The sequence below is a fragment of the Pristiophorus japonicus genome, chromosome 19 (assembly GCF_044704955.1).
Source record: "Pristiophorus japonicus isolate sPriJap1 chromosome 19, sPriJap1.hap1, whole genome shotgun sequence".
Taxonomy (NCBI): domain Eukaryota; kingdom Metazoa; phylum Chordata; class Chondrichthyes; family Pristiophoridae; genus Pristiophorus; species Pristiophorus japonicus.
The window spans coordinates 15,517,966-15,540,556 of NC_091995.1; the positions used below are offsets into that span (position 1 = coordinate 15,517,966).

The following is a 22,591-nucleotide window of genomic DNA, read 5'->3' on the forward strand; positions in this document are numbered from 1 at the left end:
CTTGAACCCACAATCTTCTGACCCACAGGTGAGAGTGCTACCCACTGAGCCACAGCTGATAAGGAAGGAGAAGGTTTATTAATATGGGATGAAGACAAAACAGCTAACCTAACACACGAGTAGACAGAATTGGTTTAAACAGTGAGCTTGCAAATCCTATCCTTTTGATCACAATGTTAGTGATAATAGTTGTTTAGTTATAATAGACTCCCAATGAGAAATTTGGGTTTATTCCACTGGATGTAATTCATTCACATTTAACACACCTCAGAGCATGAACAGTTCATTTTTTTTTGAACCCCGAGCATTAGTTTAATATGTTACTATGTGTGTGTCCTATATTGTGTGTGTACGTGTATACTGTAATATGAAATTAATTTGTATGGAGACATGGTTGATTTTTTAGACTTGCTTCCAGTTTAATAAAATGTATTTGTGGATCCAGAAAAGACAATGAGTGTTGTGATATTGTAATCTAGTGCCCTTCAGTGGTTTAGCATGTGTTGTACTTGTGCGGCTAAAATAGCATAATATTTTGTAAATTTACACTGTCATGCTAAGCAATTGATAATTTCCTGCTCTCAGGGGAAATCCTCTTTTATGTTTACTTCCACCACTGACTGCTTATTAGTAAAGATGTTTAGCTTGGACCCTAGGGAAATCAAGGGATATGGGGACAGTGCAGGAAAGTGGAGCTGAGATCGATGATCAGCCATGATCTCATTGAATGGCGGAGCAGGCTCGAGGGGCTGTATGGCCTACTCCCACTCCTATTTCTTATGTTCTTGTACAAGGGATAAGGTGGATATTTTAAATAATGGAACAGGATATTGAGTTGGGTAAGGCCCCAATGTGTGTCCAGCAAACTGTTCGATGGCTTAAGAGTCATGAACCACCCAACAGCAAACGCAGCAAGCATTGAAGGCGTGTATTTAACATGGTATAAAAGAGAGGTATCAATCTTCACTCAGTTAGGAACTTTGGCCACCTTCAAAGAATGGTGCCGTGAATGGCTTTGGATAGAGCGTCGCTCCCGGGGAGCTCTTTACACCCTGTGTTTCTAGGGGTAGGGCTGCATGCACTGCTCTGCATCTAGTCTTATAGAAAGACTTGAAAGAAAAGCTTGCATATCTATAGCGCCTTTCACGACCACCGGACGTCTCAAAGCGCTTTCGGAGTGCAGTCGCTGTTGTAATGTGGGAAACGCGGCAGCCAATTTGTGCACAGCAAGCTCCCACAAACAGCAATGTGATAAATCTGTTTGTTTTGTTACATTGATTGAGGGATAAATATCGGACAGGACACCGGGGATAACGCCCCCGTTATCTTCGAAATAATGACATGGAACCTTTTAATTCCACCTGAGAGGGCAGAAGGGGCCTTGGTTTAACGTCTCATCCGAAAGACGGCAGCTCCGACAGTGCAGTGCTCCCTCAGCACTGCACTGGGAGTGCCAGCCTAGCTTTACGTGCTCAAGTCTCTGGAGTGGGATTGAATGTTTCGAAACAAAAGTATTTAACTATCAGACACATTAACTGCCTCTAGCTTCTACCAATCTGTTATTAAGCGTATGAGGATTGTCCTAACACGGGCATCTAAGAGGCACCGGGGCAGATAGGCGACAGAGCAGGGCGATACTGCAGTGGAAAGATTCCCCTCTAAGAAGAGGGCGAGCAGCACCATTCGTATAATGGCGCTTGCTGGAGACCTGAGCCCCGGCGTGGGGGGGGCGGGGCTGAATCTGCCCTGGCTCTCTAGCGCTGGTTAGAAGTTGTGCTCGATCTCCTCGGCCTCCTTCGGCCCTCTCTCCCGGTCAGCGGACCCGTCGTGCACGCCGTCGTTCGGCCAGTAGGGGGCGCCGTGTTGCTGGCAGCGCCGGCTGCAGTCGCACCTCTTGATCTTCATCACGTCCTTGACGACGGTCGCCATGCCCCCGCAGCGGAAGCGCACCTTGGTGGTCCTGGTCTGGGAGGGCTGGCAGCAGCGGCCGTCCGTGCAGAAGCCGCAGTACTTGGGTGTGTACTTCCTCAGGCTGGTGCACCCTCTGTAAACGAACGGCCGGGGCTCCTTCTCCTTCTCGGTTTTCAGACACTTCTGGCCTTCCTGAAAGATGGAGGTAAATCACGGCCTTGTGAGTCACTGGAGAATCTGTTACTACCCAACCTCCAGCAAAACGATCATATCATTCGTCCCTCCACACTCACCAAACCCAGGTCCTTTACATTTTTTTTAAATTCATTCACGGGATGTGGGCACCGCTGGCAAGGCCCAGCATTTATTGCCCATTCCCTAATTGCCCCTTGAGAAGGTGGTGATGACAACTGAACATAAGAACATAAGAATTAGGAACAGGAGTAGGCCATCTAGCCCCTCGAGCCTGCTCCGCCATTCAACAAGATAATGGCTGATCTGGCCGTGGACTCAGCTCCACTTACCCGCCCGCTCCCCGTAACCCTTAATTCCCTTATTGGTTAAAAATCTATCTATCTGTGATTTGAATACATTCAATGAGCTAGCCTCAACTGCTTCCTTGGGCAGAGAATTCCACAGATTCACAACCCTCTGGGAGAAGAAATTCCTTCTCAACTCGGTTTTAAATTGGCTCCCCCGTGTTTTGAGGCTGTGCCCCCTAGTTCTAGTCTCCCCGACCAGTGGAAACAACCTCTCTGCCTCTATCTTGTCTATCCCTTTCATGATTTTAAATGTTTCTATAAGATCACCCCCTCATCCTTCTGAACTCCAACGAGTAAAGACCCAGTCTACTGAGTGGCTCGCTAGACTATTTCAGAGGGGCAGCTAAGAGTCAACCACATTGCTGTCACATATAGGCCAGACCGGGTAAGGGCGGCAGATTTCCTTCCCCTAAAGGTCATTAGTGAACCAGATGGGGTTTTACGACAATCCCAGCAGTTTTATGGTCATTGTCATGTATACACCTGTGAGTATGCTCACAGGTTGGTGGAGCTGTTGAGTTGGAAGTGGCTTAGCCAATCATAGAAACATAGAAACATAGAAACATAGAAAATAGGTGCAGGAGTAGGCCATTCAGCCCTTCTAGCCTGCACCGCCATTCAATGAGTTCATGGCTGAACATGCAACTTCAGTACCCCATTCCTGCTTTCTCGCCATACCCCTTGATCCCCTGAGTAGCAAGGACTTCATCTAACTCCCTTTTGAATATATTTAGTGAATTGGCCTCAACTACCTTCTGTGGTAGAGAATTCCACAGGTTTACCACTCTCTGGGTGAAGAAGTTTCTCCTCATCTCGGTCCTAAATGGCTTGCCCCTTATCCTTAGACTGTGACTCCTGGTTCTGGACTTCCCCAACATTGGGAACATTCTTCCTGCATCTAACCTGTCTAAACCCGTCAGAATTTTAAACGTTTCTATGAGGTCCCCTCTCATTCTTCTGAACTCCAGTGAATACAAGCCCAGTTGATCCAATCTTTCTTGATAGGTCAGTCCCACCATCCCGGGAATCAATCTGGTGAATCTTCGCTGCACTCCGTCAATAGCAAGAATGTCCTTCCTCAAGTTAGGAGACCAAAACTGTACACAATACTCCAGGTGTGGCCTCACCAAGGCCCTGTACAACTGTAGCAACACCTCCCTGCCCCTGTACTCAAATCCCCTAGCTATGAAGGCCAACATGCCATTTGCTTTCTTAACCGCCTGCTGTACCTGCATGCCAACCTTCAATGACTGATGTACCATGACACCCAGGTCTCATTGCACCTCCCCTTTTCCTAATCTGTCACCATTCAGACAATAGTCTGTCTCTCTGTTTTTACCACCAAAGTGGATAACCTCACATTTATCCACATTATACTTCATCTGCCATGCATTTGCCCACTCACCTAACCTCACCAGTCACGTGATGTTCACAAGACTCAATAAAACCCCAGCCAGTTGGGTTTGGGGGATCCACAATGAGGCAGGTGGTTGTGAGCCAGGTGGATGAACTGATAATGTGTAGTGTGATTGTTAAACCTTTGCTAATAATAATAATAATAATAACAATAATAAGTTTTACTTACATAGTGCCTTTAACGTAGTAAAACATCCCAAGGTGCAGTGTTATAAGACAAAACAGATAAATTTGACACCGAGCCACAAAAGAAGAAATTAAGGCAGATGACCAAAAGCTTGTTTAAAGAGGTAGGTTTTAAAGACCATCTTAAAGGAGGAAAGAGAGGCAGAGAGGTTCAGGGAGGGAGTTCCAGAGCTTAGGGCCCAAACAGCTGAAGGCACGGCCACCGATGGTTGAGCAGTTATAATGAGGGATGTTCAAGAGGCCAGAATTTGAGGAGCGCCAGACATCTTGTGGGATTGTGAGGCTGAAAAAGATTACAGAGATAGGGAGGGGCGAGGCCATGGAGTGATTTGCAAACAAGGATGAGAATTTTGAAATCGAGGCGTTGTTTAACCGGGAGCCAATGTAGGTCAGAAAGCACAGGGGGTGATGGGTGAGCGGGACTTGGTGCGAGTTAGGACACGGGCAGCCGAGTTTTGGATGACCTCAAGTTTACGTAGGGTAGAATGTGGAAGGCCAACCAGGAGTGCATTGGAGTAGTCAAGTCTGGAGGTAACAAAGACATGAATGAGGGTTTCAGCAGCAGAAGAGCTGAGGCAGGGGCGGAGCTTAATAGCAATGTGTTGCTATAATTTCTTAAGCAAATAACCTATGAAGCAAATACATTACAGTCACCATTACTGATGCTAGTTTTTTAAAATCAGATTTAAAAGAAATTGAATTAAAATTCCCCAGCTGTCATGATGGGACTATGAATTCATGTCGCTGGATTATTAGTCTAGGCCTCTGGATTACTAGTCCTGTAACATAACCACTATGCTACCGATATGACAGTATCCTCTTGAAATGCTTCGATTTTTAAATGATTATCCCTGTTTCCAAATCCCTCCATGGCCTCGACCGTTTCCTATCTCTGTAACCTCCTCCAGCCCCACAACCCCCTGAGATCTCTGCGCTCCTCCAATTCTGCGCTCTTGCACATCATTGCTCCACCATTGGCAGCCATGCCTTCAGCTGCCCGTGTCTTAAGCCTTTCCGCCTCTCTCTTCTCCTTTAAGACGCTCCTGAAAACCTACTTCTAAAACCAATCTTTTGGTCACCTGTCCTAATATCTCTTCATGTGGCTCAGCTTTTGGTTTCATAATTGCTCCTGTGAAGCTCCTTGGAATGTTTTACTACGTTAAAGGCGGTATATAAATGCAAGTTGTCTGTTGTAGCTGTGTTAGTTTTGCACGGACCAGACCCTGGATGTTGTTAGCTTGCAGTACGAATTCTGTCCAGCAGGTGACACTGCGGCACTCCGTTAGCACAATCTGCTGGTTCTCCAATGGTGACCCAGAGGATTGGAAAAGGCTCGTGTCCACGACACCCTTGTATAGTGAGCTCGCTCATTTGTTACACCATTGAGAGCAGACAGTGGCATTTTGCTTCCAATTTAAATCCTAAACCAAGGGCAATTTTGTGTCATGGACTAGGAACACAGGAACAGGAAGAGGCCATTCAACCACTCGAGTCTGTCCCGCCATTCAATTAGATCACGGTTGATCTGCGACCTAACTCGGCATACCCGCATTTGGCCCATATCCCATAATACCTTTGGTTAACAGAAAGCTATCAATCTCCGATATAAAATTAACAATTGATCAACCGTCATTTGCGAAACATAAGAACATAAGAAATAGGAGCAGGAGTAGGCCGCTTGGCCCCTCGATAAGTTCATAGCTGATCTGATTTTGGCCTCGACTCTACTTTCCTGCCTGCTCCCCATAACCCCCAACTCCCCTGTAGTTCAAAAATCTGTCTATCTCTGCCTTTAATATATTCAATGACCCAGCTTTCACAGCTCTCTGGGGTAGAGAATTCCAAAGATTCACGGCCCTCTGAGAGGAGAAATTCCTCTTCATCTTGGTTTTAAATGGCCGATCCCTTATTCTGAAAATGTGCCCCCTAGTTCTACATTCCCCCACGAGTGGAAACATCCTCTCTGCATCTACCCTGTCAAACCCCCTCAGATTCTAATACGTATCCATAAGATCAGTACTCAGTCTTCTGAACTCCAATGAGTATAGGCCAAACCTGCTCAAACTTTCCTCATTGGACAACCCCCTCGTCTCAGGAATCAACCACGTGAACCTTTCTAAACTGCCTCCAATGCAAGTATAAGGAGACCAGAACGGTACGCAGTACTCCAGGTGTGGTCTCACCCATGCCCTGTACACTTGTAGCAGGATTTCCCTACTTTTAGACTCCATCCCCCGTGCAATAAAGGCCAACATTCCATTTGCCTTTCTAAGTTCCAAACTTCTACCACCCTTTGTGTGTAGAGGTGTTTCCTGAAAGTTCTGTCTCGACATTTTAGACTATTCCCCCTAATCGTGGACTCCCCAACCAGCGGAAATACTTTCTCTCTGTTCCTCTTAATGCCTTGAAAACGTCGATCAGATCAGATACTAGAAAAGTATTGGTTCAATTCACCTGGGCCTTCAACAGGCAGCCCCTTAAACTAAGACTCACCCTGAGCTGGACATCATTGAGTACACGGCAGGGTCGGAGCTGGCACAGCCTGGATTCCTGTTTTGATTGGCACCAGATGTTGTTGGTGCTCTGTCTGGTGGAAATACCCATGCCACAGGTCTGGGAACAGGTTGACCACGCCGTGTTCTTGATTCGGCAGCCAGAATCGCCCGAGTTTTGACTCTTGAATTGACCTCTCATCTCTGGAGCAGACAAAACACAAATCCATTCAAAATTATTAAATGCATGCACAGTATCCACACAAACACACACACACACACACACACACACACACACACACACACAAACACACACACACACACACACACAGTTCAGAGAAGGTTCACTCGGTTGATTCCTGAGATGAAGGGTTGTCTTATGAAGAAAGGTTGAGCAGGTTGGGCCTACACTCATTGGAGTTTAGAAGAATGAGAGGTGATCTTTTTGAAACATACAGGCCCAGAAATTCCAGCCTCCCCGGGTCCGTACGGAGTGTGTACGGGCCCGGGAAGGCATCGCAAAAGCCGGTTTTCAGCGCACAATGCGCATGCAGGCTCCAGCTTGACAGATCATCCGAATATCAGGAGCGAGGCCATTTGCACAGGCAAGATTGCAGTACTTACCCATATCTTGCCCAGCAAATGTCCTCAAAACTCTTGCGCCTGATAAAAGCAGGCGCATAGCCTACTTTTACATGCGTAAGAGTTTTAAAGCACACTTAAAACATAAAAAATAAAATTAAAAATCACATTTTATTTTTAAAAACCCTGCCCATGACATTAAATTTATTTTAAACCATAATTAAAAAATCTTTTTAAAAACTCGGAAAAATACATTTTCTCTAAGGTATTTATTAACTTTAATATCAATTAATTTTAATTATGTGAGGTGTGTTTTTAATTTTTTATTTGGTGTTATTGTGTTTGTTTTTTTTTTCTCAATTAATAGCAATGAGAACTCATAGCCATGGAGTTCCCATTGTTATTAATTGAGAATACTGCACCTGATTGGTTGAGCAGTGACACGTGACTGCATCTTCTGTATGGGAACCTGGAGGACGGGAGTGCGCTTCGCAGTGCGGGAAGAGAAGGCCTCCCCGCCAGAATCGCAGGCTCCACCCGGACCACCAGGTACTTTCGGAAAAATTCTCTGGCTGGAGGCATTCGTCTGAAAGAAGCCTCCGACCGGAATTTCAGGGCCATAAGATTCTGAGGGGGCTCCACAGGGTAGATGCAGAGAGGATGTTTCCCCTCGTGGTAGAATCTAGAACTAGGGGGTATAGTTTCAGAATAAGGGGTCGCCCATTTAAAACGGAAATGAGGAGGAATTTGCTGGAGTTCTTCAAGGATGTAATGAACAGGGTGGATAAAGGGGAACCAGTGGATGTGGTGTATTTGGACTTCCAAAAGGCATTTGACCACGTGGCACATAAAAGGTTACTGCACAAGATAAAGGTTCACGGGGTTGGGGGTAATATATTAGCATGGATAGAGGATTGGCTAACTAACAGAGAACAGAGAGTCGGGATAAATGGTTCATTCTCTGGTTGGCAGCCAGTAACTAGTGGGGTGCCGCAGGGATCAGTGCTGGGACCCCAACTATTTACAATCTATATTAACGATTTGGAAGAAGGGACCGAGTGTAACATGGCCAAGTTTGCTGACGATACAAAGATGGGAGGAAAAGCAATGTGTGAGGAGGACACAAAAAACCTGCAAAAGGACATAGACAGGCTAAGTGAGTGGGCAAACATTTGGCAGATGGAGTATAATGTTGGAAAGTGTGAGGTCATTCACTTTGGCAAAAAAAAAATCAAAGAGCAAGTTATTATTTAAATGGAGAAAGATTGCAAAGTGCCACAATACAGCGGGACCTGGAGGTACTTGTGCATGAAATACAAAAGGATAGTATGCAGGTACAGCAAGTGATCAGGAAGGCCAATGGTATCTTGGCCTTTATTGCAAAGAGGATGGAGTATAAAAGCAGGGAAGTCTTGCTACAGCTATATAAGCTATTGATGAGGCCACACCTGGAATACTGCGTGCAGTTTTGGTTTCCATATTTACGACAGGATATACTTGCTTTAGAGGCAGTTCTGAGAAGATTCATTAGGTTGATTCCAGGGATGATGGGATTGACTTATGAGGAACAGTTGAGGAGGTTGGGCCTCTACTCATTGCGAAGTCAGAAGAATGAGAGGTGATCTGATCGAAACGTATAAGATTATGAGAGGGCTTGACAGGGTGATGCAGAGAGGATGTTTCCACTGATGGAGGAGACTAGAACTAGAGGGCATAATCTTAGAATAAGGGGCCTCCCATTTAAAACAGAGATGAGGAGAAATTTCTTCTCTTAGAGGGTTGTAAATCTGTGGAATCTGTCAGAGAGCTGTGGAAGCTGGGGCATTGAATAAATTTAAGACAGAAATAGACAGTTTCTTAAACGGTAAGGAGTTATGGGGAGCGGGCAGGGAAGTGGAGCTGAGTCCATGATCAGATCAGCCATGATCTTGTTGATTGGTGGAGCAGGCTGAGGGGCTGTGTGGCCTACTCCTGTTCTTATTTTTTATGTTCTTATGTTCTTATGAATTTCTTCTCTCAGAGGGTCGTGAATTTTTGGAATTCTCTACCCCAGAGAGCTGCGGAGGCTGGGTCATTGAATATATTTAAGGCGGAGATAGACAGATTTTTGAATGATAAAGGGGTCAAGGGTTATGGGGAGTGGGCACGAAAGTGGAGTTGAGGCCAAGATCAGATCAGCCGTGATCTTAGTGAATGGCGGAGCAGGCTCGAGGGGCCAATGGCCTATTCCTGCTCCTATATCTTATACAGACATATAACAACAACAACTTGTACTTATATAGCGCCTTTAACGCAGTGAAACATCCCAAGGCACCTCACAGGAGGATTATGAGACAAAAATTTGACAGCGAGCTACATAAGTAGAAATTAGCGCAGGTGTCCAAAAGCTGGGTCAAACCGATAAGTTTTAAGGATCATCTTGAAGAAGGAAAGAGAGTTGGAGAGGCAGAGAGGTTTAGGCAGAGAGTTCCAGAGCTTAGGACCGAGGCAACAGAAGGCACGCCATCAATGGTTGAGTGATTATAATCAGGGATGCTCAAGAGGGCAGAATTAGAGGAGCGCAGACATTTCGAAGGGTTGTGGGGCTGGAGGAGACTACAGAGATAGGGAGGGGTGAGGCCATAGAGGGATTTGAAAATAAGGATGAGAATTTTGAAATCAAGGCATTGCTTAACCGGAATGCAATGTAGGTCAGCGAGCACAGGGGGTGATAGGTGAACGGGACTTGATGCGAGTTAGGACACATGCAGGCACACTCGTATAGACACACACACACTCACACCAATGCATACTCTCACATGCGACACAGGCACATTCACAAAAACAGTCCCACACACATACAACTACATGCTTTCCCTACACTCACACACATACACAGAAGTGCACACATATACTCACTCTCTCACACAAACACACATGCTCATACTTGTCAGCTGGGGCTCAGTGGGTAGCACACTCGCCTCTGAGTCAGAAGGTTGTGGGTTCATAATCCCACTCCAGGATCCTGAGCCCATAAATCAAGGCTGACACACCCAGTGCAGTGCTGAGGGAGTGCTGCACTGTTGGAGGTGCTGCCTTTCAGATGAGACGTTAAACTGAGGTCCTGTCTGCTTTCTCAGGTGAACGTAAAAGATTCCATGGCACTATTTTGAAGGCGGCCAGGGGAGTTTTTCCTGGCCAATATTTATCCCGCATTCAATATAACAAAAACAGATTATCTGGTCATTATTACATTCCTGTTTGTGGGAGCTTGCTGTGTGAAAATTGGCTGCCACGTTTCCAACATTAAAACAGTGACTACACTTCAAACAGTACTTCATTGGCTGTAAAGCGCTTTGAGATGTCTGGTGGTCATGAAAGGCGCTATATAAATCCAAGTCTTTCTTTCTTTCACAATTTCACACACACGAAGAACACACACAGACATACACTTGCACACTCTATCATACACATACATTGCTGCACACTCATACGTATACACAAAAGCACGTCCACACTGTCCAGCTTCTTCTGCACACAATTTTCCGGCATGCTTCGTGTCAACATTGAAATTGCCTATGTAAACATTTAAGGGGTATTTTGGCCGAGCTCCACTGGTGGGTTTGAGCTGAATGTATATTTTACATTTTGCTCAATTTTACGCGCTATTGGCTTCAATGGGCAGGAAAATCAGGCAGGGTGTTTAACGTCAGCCCAACCTGAACCGTTCCCATGGGGGACGGGTGGAGAGTCAAGTGAGTGGGGGGGGGGGGGCTAAGGAGATGAAGTTATAATTAGCCCTTTAGAATGGAAATCCTGGATGTAAACAGTTGCCTGTAACCAATGTTGCCCGTAATTGTTTTGAGCCGTGCGGCCCATTCAAAAGTACCGCATGCGCGTTTTCTTTTTCTGCCTGGGACCCGTGGATCGCCGTACGGCCATGCAGCTTAAGAGGAACATTGCCTGTAACGAAGATTCCACAAAAAGGGAATTGGATGTATATTAGAAAAGGAATAATGCGCAGGGCTATGAGAAGGGAAAATGCGAGATGCATTGGGACTAATTGGACAGCTCTGTCAAAGAGCCAGCACAGGCACGATGGGCCGAATGGTATGATGTTAAGGTTTTTCTTGCATCCCACCTCAGACAGCGTGAGTGAGGTGCAATCTTCAGATATGACGGTCCTGAATTGTGAGGCCGGGGGGGGGGTAAGAAGTGTTTGACACGGAGGGGATATAGGGGAGTCCTTCCTGTTTTTCTTCGCACACCCCGACTTACTGTGGAGTGCTTTCCAGTGCTTGGCCTCCTGACTTGCGGGCACGACCATCTCCTTCCACTTGCTGATCCTTGGTGGCTTGTGCTTGGAGTATGTCGACGCGCACTTCCACTTCTGGCAGCACGTCCCGGGCACTTTGACGAACCGACCGCCAGCGCAGGCAGTGGACGGGACAGACAAAAACGAGGGGCAGAGAGGGGAGCAGGCAACTCTGCCATCCTTGCAGCTGCACTGGAGCCGACAGGTCTGCTGGAAGATCTCGCTGTGCTGGTAGACTTTGCCGTTCACAATACAAGGCCGCCCTAGGGTGCTGGCTGCAAGAGGGAGGGAACAGTCAGTGAGGGGGAAATAGCCCATCGTTCGACAGCTCCAGAGAATTAGCACAGTGGGCAAGATTGAATTGACTACCTGTTATACGCTCCATCTGACTCTCCCTTTCTATTCAAGGCAATAGAAAATTAGACGTGTTTGTATTTGTGTATGTATGCTCCAGCGATGTACATAGGACCATAAGAAATAGGAGCAGGAGTAGGCCATTTGGCCCTTCAATCCTGCTCCGCCATTCAATTAGATCACGGCTGATCTGATCATGGACACTTCCCTGCCTGCTCCCCATAACCCTTGACTCCCCTGTAGTTCAAAAATCTGTCCATCTTCACCTTAACTATCTTCAATGATCCAGCCTCCACAGCTCTCTGAGGCAGATAATGTCAAATGTTCACGATCCACTAAGAGAAGAAATTCCTCCTCATTTCCATCTTAAATCGGAGACACTGTATTCTGCAACTATGCCCCCTAGTTCTAGTGATGTGTTGGTGCCCCAGTGATGTGTCAATCCCATCGGTGCCCAGTGATCTATCAGTCCCTCGGTGCCCAGTGATGTGTCAGTCCCTCGGTGCCCACTGATGTGTCAGTCCCCTCGGTGCCCAGTGATGTATCAATCCCCTCGGTGCCCAGTAATGTGTCAATCCCCTCGGTGCCCAGTGATGTGTCAATCCCCTCGGTGCCCAGTGTTGTGTCAGTCCCCTCGGTGCCCAGTGATGTGTCAATCCCCTCGGTGCCCAGTGACGTGTCAATCCCCTCGGTGCCCAGTGTTGTGACAATCCCCTCAGTGCCCAGTGACGTTTCAATCCCTTCGGTGCCCAGTGTTGTGTCAGTCCCCTTGGTGCCCAGTGTTGTGTCAGTCCCCTCGGTGCCCAGTGATGTGTCAATCCCCTCGGTGCCCAGTGACGTGTCAATCCCCTCAGTGCCCAGTGTTGTGTCAGTCCCCTTGGTGCCCAGTGTTGTGTCAGTCCCCTCGGTGCCCAGTGTTGTGTCAGTCCCTCGGTGCCCAGTGATGTGTCAGTCCCCTTGGTGCCCAGTGTTGTGTCAGTCCCCTCGGTGCCCAGTGATGTGTCAATCCCCTCGGTGCCCAGTGACGTGTCAATCCCCTCAGTGCCCAGTGATGTGTCAGTCCCTCAGTGCCCAGTGATGTGTCAATCCCTCGGTGCCCAGTGATGTGTCAGTCCCTCGGTGCCCAGTGATGTGTCAATCCCCTCGGTACCCAGTGATGTGTCAATCCCCTCGGTGCCCAGTGATGTGTCAGTCTCTCAGTGCCCAGTGATGTGTCAGTCACTCGGTACCCAGTGATGTGTCAATCCCCTCGGTGCCCAGTGTTGTGCCAGTCCCTCAGTGCCCAGTGATGTGTCAGTCCCTCGGTGCCCAGTGATGTGTCAATCCCTCAGTGCCCAGTGATGTGTCAGTCCCTCGGTGCCCAGTGATGTGTCAATCCCCTCGGTGCCCAGTGTTGTGTCAGTCCCTCGGTGCCCAGTGATGTGTCAGTCCCTCGGTGCCCAGTGATGTGTCAATCCCCTCGGTGCCCAGTGTTGTGTCAGTCCCCTCGGTGCCCAGTGATGTGTCAGTCCCTCGGTGGCCAGTAATGTGTCAATCCCTCGGTGCCCAGTGTTGTGTCAATCCCCTCGGTGCCCAGTGATGTGTCAATCCCCTCGGTGCACAGTGATGTGTCAATCCCCTCGGTGCACAGTAATGTGTCAATCCCCTCGGTGCCCAGTGTTGTGTCAGTCCCTCGGTGCCCAGTGATGTGTCAGTCCCCTTGGTGCCCAGTGATGTGTCAATCCCTCGGTGCCCAGTGTTGTGTCAATCCCCTCGGTGCCCAGTAATGTGTCAATCCCCTCGGGGCCCAGTGTTGTGTCAGTCCCTCGGTGCCCAGTGATGTGTCAGTCCCCTTGGTGCCCAGTGTTGTGTCAGTCCCCTCGGTGCCCAGTGATGTGTCAATCCCCTCGGTGCCCAGTGACGTGTCAATCCCCTCAGTGCCCAGTGATGTGTCAGTCCCTCAGTGCCCAGTGATGTGTCAATCCCTCGGTGCCCAGTGATGTGTCAGTCCCTCGGTGCCCAGTGATGTGTTAATCCCTTCGGTGCCCAGTGATGTGTCAGTCCCTCGGTGCCCAGTGATGTGTCAGTCCCTCGGTGCCCAGTGATGTGTCAATCCGCTTGGTGCCCAGTGTTGTGCCAGTCCCTCAGTGCCCAGTGATGTGTCAGTCCCTCGGTGCCCAGTGATGTGTCAATCCCTCAGTGCCCAGTGATGTGTCAGTCCCTCGGTGCCCAGTGATGTGTCAATCCCCTCGGTGCACAGTGTTGTGTCAGTCCCCTCGGTGCCCAGTGACGTGTCAATCCCCTCGGTGCCCAGTGATGTATCAATCCCTTCAGTGCCCAGTGACGTGTCAGTCCCCTCGGTGCCCAGTGATGTGTCAGTCCCTCGGTGCCCAGTGACGTGTCAGTCCCCTCGGTGCCCAGTGATGTGTCAATCCCCTCACTGCCCAGTAATGTGTCAGTCCCCTCACTGCCCAGTAATGTGTCAGTCCCCTCGGTGCCCAGTGACGTGTCAATCCCCTCACTGCCCAGTAATGTGTCAGTCCCCTCACTGCCCAGTAATGTGTCAGTCCCTCGGTGCCCAGTAATGTGTCAGTCCCTCGGTGCCCAGTGATGTGTCAGTCCCTCGGTGCCCAGTCATGTGTCAGTCCCTCGGTGCCCAGTGATGTGTCAATCCCCTCGGTGCCCAGTGACGTGTCAATCCCCTCGGTGCCCAGTGACGTGTCAATCCCCTCGGTGCCCAGTGATGTATCAATCCCATCGGTGCCCAGTGGTGTGTCAATCCCCTCGGTGCCCATTGTTGAGTCAGTCCCCTCAGTGCCCAGTGTTGTGTCAGTCCTCTCGGTGCCCAGTGATGTGTTCAGTGAATGCCCTCACTGCCCAGCGGGGGCATGGAGCACCAACCCCTGGACACCATTGACCCTCACCTCTGCAGATTCCATGGGTGGCGTTGGTCGTTGCCTCGAGTTGGCAGCGGAGCCCACGGGCTTGGTCACAGGGTCGCAGTGCATTGCAGTCCTCATTAAACCGCCGGGCACAGACTCGGCAGCACCCGCAGTTGTCCAGAACCAAAGGCACTCCTGCAGAGCAAAGTTGGGACTTTGGGCAGTGACATTCCAGAGGACACGCAGTCTGTGAAAAGGAGATGACATTATTGTTTATTCGGCAAATTGATTTTTCCACCTCACTTTGCCTGATAAAGGAATTCTTGCATTTATACGGTGCTTTTCCTGCCCTCAGGACATCCTATGGTGCTGTACCATCAATAAAGTTCTTCTTGAAGCGTAGTCACTGTTGTAATGTAAAGGCAACAGACAATTTATTACCTGACACCAACACATGCATATCTTTTCCAGTAGCAATGTTATCTGATTTTCGACCCACCCCCCTCCTCCCAGTTATTCTCTATAACTCACTCCCAGTCCGCGTTAATCTCTCTATAACTCAATCCCAGTCTGTGTTATTCTCTCTATAACTGACTCCCAGTCCGTGTTATTCTCTCTATAACTCACTCCCAGTCCGTGTTACTCTCTGTATAAATCAGACCCAGTCCATGTTATTCTCTCCATAACTCACTCCCAGTCCATGTTATTCTCTCTGTAACTGACTCCCAGTCCGTGTTATTCACTCTATAACTCACTCGCAGTCTGTGTTATTCTCGCTATAACTCACTCCCAGTCCGTGTTATTCTCTCCATATCTCACTCCCAGTCCGTGTTATTCTCTCGATAACTCACTCCCAGTCCGTGTTATTCTCTCTATAACTCACTCCCAGTCCATGTTATTCTCTCTATAACTCACTCCCAGTCCGTGTTATTCTCTCTATAGCTTACTCCCAGTCCGTGTTATTCTCTCTATAACTCACTCCCAATCAGTGTTATTCTCTCTCTAACTCACTCCCAGGCCATTTTATTCTCTCTATAACTTACTCCCAGTCCGTGTTATTCTCTCTATAACTCACTCCCAGTCTGTGTTATTCTCTCTCTAACTCACTCCCAGGCCATTTTATTCTCTCTATAACTTGCTCCCAGTCCGTGTTATTCTCTCGATGACTCACTCCCAGTCCGTGTTATTCTCTCGATAACTCGCTCCCAGTCCATGTTATTCTCTTTATAACTCATTCCCAGTCCATGTTATTCTCTCTATAACTCACTCCCAGTCCGTGTTATTCTCTCGGTAACTCACTCCCAGTCCGTGTTATTCTCTCTAAAACTCACTCCCAGTCCGTGTTATTCTCTCTATAATTCACTCTATAACTCGCTCCCAGTCTGTGTTATTCTCTCTATAACTCACTCCCAGTCTGTGTTATTCTCTCTATAACTCACTCCCAGTCCGTGTTATTCCCTCTATAACTCACTCCCAGTCCGTGTTATTCTCTCTATAGCTCACTCTAAGTCTGTGTTATTCTCTCGATAACTCACTCCCAGTCCGTGTTATTCTCTCGACAACTCACTCAGATTCCATGTTATTCTCTCTATAACTCACTCCCAGTCCATGTTATTCTCTCTATAACTCACTCCCAGTCTGTGTTATTCTCTCTATAACTCACTCACAGTCTGTGTTGTTCTCTCTATAACTCACTCCCAGTCCGTGTTATTCTCTCTGTAACTCACTCCCAGCCTATGTTATTCTCTCTATAACTCACACCCACTCCGTGTTATTCTCTCGATAACTCACTCCCAGTCCATGTTATTCTCTCGATAACTCACTCCCAGTCCGTGTTATTCTCTCTATAACTCACTCCCAGTCCGTGTTATTCTCTCTATAACTCACTCCCAGTCCGTGTTATTCTCTCGATAACTCACTCCCAGTCCATGTTATTCTCTCTCTAACTCACTCCTAGTCCATGTTATTCTCTCTATAACTCACTCTCATTCCGTGTTATTCTTTCTATAACTCACTCCCAGTCCGTGTTATTCTCGCTATATCTCACTCTCACTCTGAGTTATTCTCTCTATAACTTACTCCCACTCTGTGTTATTCTCTCCATAACTCACTCCTGCTCTGTGTTATTCTCTCTATAACTCACTCCCAGTCCATGTTATTCTCTCTATAACTCACTCCCAGTCCGTGTTATTCTCTGAATAACTCACTCCCGCTCTGTGATATTCTCTCGATAGCTCACCCCAGTCCATGTTATTTATCCTTCGGATGAGACATTAAAGATCCCATGGCACTATTTCAAAGAATAGCAGGAGAGTTCTCCCGGTGTCCTGGGACCAAGATTTATCCCTCGATCAACATAACAAAAACAGTTTATCTGGACGTTATCACATTGCTGTTTGTGGGAGCTTGCTGTGTGCAAATTGGCTGCCGCATTTCACACAATACTACATGACTACACTTCAAAAGTATGTCATTGGCTGTAAAGTGCTTTGAGACTTCCGGTGGTTGTGAACAGTGCCATGTAAATCCAATTCTTCTTTCTCTCTATAACTCACTCCCAGTCTGTGATATTTTCTTTATTTTTTTCTCAAAAATATACATTATTCATATAAAATTTTCACAATACATTGGAACGTAGTTCAGTACCTTGCGGTCTGCAATTCCATACAATTCGTTTGGATGCTGACAGCAGTTCCATACTAGCGTACATTTCATTTCAAGGTACAGTTTAGTACAATCCGTAAATCACGTTACATGTAGTACTGTGCAAATAAGGTCACTCGCCCCCAGGTGTTATCATAGATTTACACAGGATATACGACACAGAAGCAGGCTATTTGGCCCAAGCAGACCATGCTTTGGTGGAGGGGACCACGTTTATGGTCCACTCGAGTCTCCTCCTGTCTTTCCTCATCTAACTCTATCAACATAACCCTCTATTCCCTTCTCCCTCATATGCTTATCTAACCACCCCTTAAATGCCTCAACCACTCCCCGTGGTAGCGAGTTCCACATTCTCACCACACTTTAGGTAAAGAAGTTTCTTCTGAATTCCTGATTGGATTTCTTGGTGACTATTTTATATTGATGACCTCTAGTTACGCTTTCCTCCACAAGTGGAAATATTCTCTCTGTATCTACCCGATCAAAACTTTTCATAATTTTAAAGACATCTATTAGGTCACCTTAATCAGCCTTCTTTTTTCAGGCGAAAAGAAACCCAGCCTGTTCATCCTTTCCTGATATGTATACCCTCGCATTTCTGGCATCATGCTTGTAAATCTTCTCTGCACCCTCTCCCTACATCCTTTGTTCATATCGTTCTGTTGCTGGTCGTTTAAAGAGACATGCAGGTTTTTTCTTACCAGATCAGCCAGACACGAGCCGGCCAGCAGAACAAGCGCACACCACACGAGCGGATTGTTGACGGTCAGAGCATGAACACGGTCGCCCAGCCCCGGACCGGACCTTCTGGAGCCCATGGTTATCTGAGCCCCCGTCTAACGCCGAAACCGCGCCGGAATTTCAAGCCAAGGTCAGAGCCGGAACGATTCACGTTAAAATCTGCTTGAAGACGGCAACCAAAAACTGGGGAGGCGGGAGTATAATAATGGTTTGGGAGGAGATTTGCAACTCGCTATTGGATTTGGCAGAGTCTCCGAGTTATCTTACCAGCAAAACTATTCTGAGCCCCCCGCACCCCCCCAAAAAAAATCCAGGGATGTGGGATCGGGTGTCCCTCACTTGACAGTGAGCACCAGCTGAGGGATCCACTGGATTTACTCTGCTGCCGACAGTGGAAGAAAGTTAGAGATCAGCTAGCAAGCAAAAAAAAACATCTTTTTCGTTGAGGAGCAGGTCAGTCGGAGTGATGCTGCTCCGCCTTGTCTAAGTCCCGAGTCTTCCCTCTGGGCTATGTGGTGTCTTTATTTATTTATACGCGCCCTTTGGTGGTCAGATAAGGTGCTCAGAAAGATAAACCTCGCGGTTACAATTCCTGGAGCGGCGCTGACTTGACACCACTGCGGTCTGCTTCTGAGAATGGTCCCCGGAGCGGCTTCCAGCTGCTCGCTGGGGACTGGCTTGTTGTTTTGACATATATCGAAAGAAAGAACTTGCATTTCTCTAGCGCCTTTCATCACCCCGGGGCCGCCCAAAGAGCTTCACAGCCAATGAAGCGCACGTTTGTGATGTAGGTAAACGCAACAGCCAATTAGCCCACAGCAAGCCCCCTCAATCTGAAATCCGAGAATCATAGAACAGTACAGCACAGAAGGAGGCCGTTTGGCCCATCTATTCTGCCTTGCATAGTGACCTGATGAGCTATTTTAGTGATGTTAGTTGAGGAATAAATATTGGCCCAGGACACCGGGGATAACTCCCCTGCTCTTCTTCTATCCGTGCAGTGGGATCTTTCATGTTCACCTGAGAGAACAGACGGAGCCTCGCTTTAACGTCTCATCTGAAAGGTGGCTCCTCTGACAGTGCAGCACTCCCTCAGCACTGCACTGGGAGTATCAGCCCGAGATTGTATGCTCAAGTCTCTGGAGTGGGACTCGAACCCACGACTTTCATAGAAACATGGAAAATAGGTGCAGGAGTAGGCCATTTGGCCCTTCGAGTCTGCACCGCCATTCAATAAGATCATGGAGATCATTCACCTCAGTACCCCATTCCTGCTTTCTCTCCATACCCTTGATTCCTTTAGCCGTAAGGGCCACATCTAACTCCCGCTTGAATATATCTAATGAACTGGCATCGACAACTCTCTGCAGAAGAGAATTTCACAGGTTAACAACTCACTGAGTGAAGAAGTTTCTCCTCATCTCGGTCTTAAATGGCTTACCCCTTATCCTTGGACTGTGTCCCCTGGTGCTGGACTTCCCCAACATCGGGAACATTCTTCCTGGATCTAACCTGTCCAGTCCCGTCAAAACTTTATATCTTTCTATGAGATCCCCTCTCATTCTTCTAAACTCCAGTGAATACAGGCCCAGTCGATCCAGTCTCTCCTCATATGTCAGTCCTGCCATCCCGGGAATCAGCCTAGTGAACCTTCGCTGCACTCCCTCAATAGCAATTTCTGACTTGGAAGCGAGAGAGTGCTACCCACTGAGCTATGGCTGAAAGGCAGGGAATGGGGCGGGAAGGGGTGAAGCTAGTATTTGGAAGCTAGGCCATTCATCCCTTTCCCATTCTCCCAGGATTCGAGAGTATAGACACCAACCATTTCCTGTCCTCGAGATCAAAATGTCATCACCAGCACTAAAACATCATCATTATCAGCAGCATCATAGACAGTCCCTCAAAATCGAGGAAGACTTGCTTCCACTCTAAAAGTGAGTTCTCAGGTGACTGTACAGTCCAATACGGGGATTACAGTCTCTGTCACAGGTGGGGCAGACAGTGGTTGAAGGAAAGGGTGGGCGGGGAGTCTGGTTTGCCACATGCTCCTTCCACTGCCTGCACTTGATTTCTGCCTGCTCTTGGCGATGAGACTCGAAGTGCTCAGCGCCCTCCCGGATGCTCTTCCTCCACTTAGGAGGGTCTTTGGCCAGGAACTCCCAGGTGTCAGTGGGGATGTTGCACTTTATCAAGGAGGCTTTGAGGGTGTACTTGAAATGTTTCCTCTGCCCACCTGGGCTCGCTTGCTATGTAGGAGTTCCGAGTAGAGCGCTTGCTTTGGGAGTCTCGTGTCGTGAATGCAGTCGATGTGGCCCAACCAACAGAGCTAGTCGAGTGTGGTCAGTGCTGGGGATGTTGGCCTGATCAAGAACACTGATGTTGGTGCATCTATCCTCTCAGGGGATTTGCAGGATCTTGCGGAGATATCGTTGGTGGTATTTCTCCAAAGATTTGAGGTGTCAACTGTATAAGGTCCACATCTCTGAGCCATACAGGGGGGCGGGTATCACTACAGCCCTGTGGACCATAAGCTTGGTGCCAGATTTAAGGGCCTGATCTTCAAACACTTTCTTCCTCAGTTGACCGAAGGCTGCGCTGGCACACTGGAGGCGGTGTTGAACCTCGTCGTTGATGTCTGCCCTTGCTGACAATAGGCTCCCGAGGTATGGAAAGTGGTCCATGTTGTCCAAGGCTGTGCCGTGGATCTTGGTGACTGTGGGGGCAGTGCTGTGTGGCGGGATCAGGTTGGTGGAGGACCTTTGTCTTACGGATGTTTAGTGTAAGGCCCATACTTTCGTATGCTTCGGTGAAGATGTTGACGATGGCTTGGAGTTCAGTCTTTGAATGTGTGCAGACGCAAGCGTCGTCCACGTACTGTAGTTCAACGACAGAGGATGGGACGGTCTTGGATCTGACCTGGAGGTGATGAAGTTGAACAGGTTCCCATTGGTTCGATAGTTTAATTCCACTGCACTAGTTCTACTAGAACAAGGGATGTGCTGAATACCCCTGATTGGTTTCCCCAGCACTGTGTCACATTACTATGCCTATAATGTCATTGTCTTTGTGTCTTTCTCCCAGTCGACTGGCAGGCTGGGATGGAAAGGAGAGATGGGCCCTTCTGACGGCTCAGTGAGTTGTGTGGGGGTAGGAATCATCCATGAAAGAGTAGGTTACAAGTTCATTCCTACTTCCGTGCATCATTACTGACATCAGTGGCCCTGGGATGGAGCCAGCCAGGTTCCTCACTTCTGGACATTGTTCAGTGACCTAGAAATCCAATCGGGAATTCAGAAGAAACTTCTTTACCCAGAGGGTGGTGAAAATGTGGAACTCACTACCACAGGGAGTGGTTGAGGCGAATAGTATCAATACATTTAAGGGGAGGCTGGACAAGCATATGAGGAAGAAGGGAATAGTGGGTCTTGCGGATAGATTTAGATGAGGAAAGACGGGAGGAGGCTCGAGTGGAGCATAAATGCTGGCATGGACTGGTTGGGCCGAATGGCCTGTTTCTGTGCTGTATACCCTATGTAATTCCCCTGCTCAAAGAGGCAAGTGGGCACATAATTGGCTGAGTTGAGGCTTACAAAGTCAGAGATGAGGAAGGCATTCCACCTACATAATTTGTTGTTGTTATTGTATCTTGGCACTCTTCCCTTGGAGTACAGTGCGATGTAATGGAAGGATTCACAGGCAGTTTAACAGTCTGAAAGGGTGACATAGTTGTTGTTTTCATATATTCAATCTCTTCCCTTGGGGAACAGTGTGAAATGGTGGAATGATTCACAGGTGTCTGACAAGCCACGACTTCAAAGCTCCTTCCAAGGCCCGTAACTATCTTTATCCCAGCCCATTGAGGCGGGAATGGGGGTCAGGGAAAGGGAGGCAGAGATGGTCCTATAGGATGGGAGGGTTCTAATGGGCTCCCACAATGCTGAGGGGAGAGGAGACCACCTACAACCCACTGGGCGCAGGTATCTCGCTGGACGTCAGCCCAGAATTCAGAGTCCACTCGCTGGTACTATCAGGAGCGTGGGACGGGGGGGAAGGACCTCGAACCCTTCACCTCCTGACTCAAAGGCAGGAATGCTAACCACTCATTGTCAGCTGTGGCTCAGTGGAGAGCACTCTCCAACCTCTGAGTCAGAAGGTTGTGGGTTCAAGTCCCACTCCAGGAACTTGAGCACATAAATCTCAGCCGACGCTCCAGTGCAGTGCTGACGGAGTGCTGCACTGTCGGAGATGCCGTCTTTCAGATGAGTCGTTAAACTGAGGCCCCGTCTGCCTTCTCAGGTGGACATAAAAGATCCCATGGCACTATTTCGAAGAAGAGCAAGGGAGTTATCCCTTGTGTCCTGGCCAATATTGATCAACATCACCAACAGATTATCTGGTCATTATCACATTGCTGTTTCTGGGAGCTTGCTGTGCACAAATTGGCTGCTGTGGTTCCCACATTACAACAGTGACTATACTTCAAAAGTACTTCATTGGCTGTAAAGCGCTTTGTGACATCCGGTGGCTGTGAAAGGTGCTGTATAAATG

The 22,591-nt window shown here is 48.0% G+C and overlaps 1 protein-coding gene across 1 annotated transcript; it reads right to left on the bottom strand.

The window, feature by feature from the left end:
• Window positions 1-394: 394 nt before the first annotated feature.
• Window positions 395-18,687, bottom strand: LOC139229750 (CCN family member 1-like). Its single transcript, XM_070861304.1, has 5 exons — window positions 18,004-18,687; window positions 14,681-14,885; window positions 11,387-11,698; window positions 6,549-6,751; window positions 395-2,103 (listed from the first exon to the last, which is right to left on the bottom strand). The coding sequence occupies exons 1-5, from the start codon at window positions 18,118-18,120 to the stop codon at window positions 1,765-1,767; spliced, it is 1,176 nt and encodes a 391-aa protein (XP_070717405.1). The 5' UTR covers window positions 18,121-18,687; the 3' UTR covers window positions 395-1,764.
• Window positions 18,688-22,591: the final 3,904 nt, after the last annotated feature.

Excerpts from the sequence above, each read along its gene's own strand:
- LOC139229750 (XM_070861304.1), bottom strand. The coding sequence starts at position 18,120 with ATGGGCTCCAGAAGGTCCGGTCCGGGGCTGGGCGACCGTGTTCATGCT. Across the intron at positions 14,886-18,003 it reads GCTCGTGTCTGGCTGATCTG|ACTGCGTGTCCTCTGGAATG; the intron begins GTAAGAAAAAAC and ends TCCTTTTCACAG. Across the intron at positions 2,104-6,548 it reads TCAATGATGTCCAGCTCAGG|GAAGGCCAGAAGTGTCTGAA; the intron begins GTGAGTCTTAGT and ends TCCATCTTTCAG.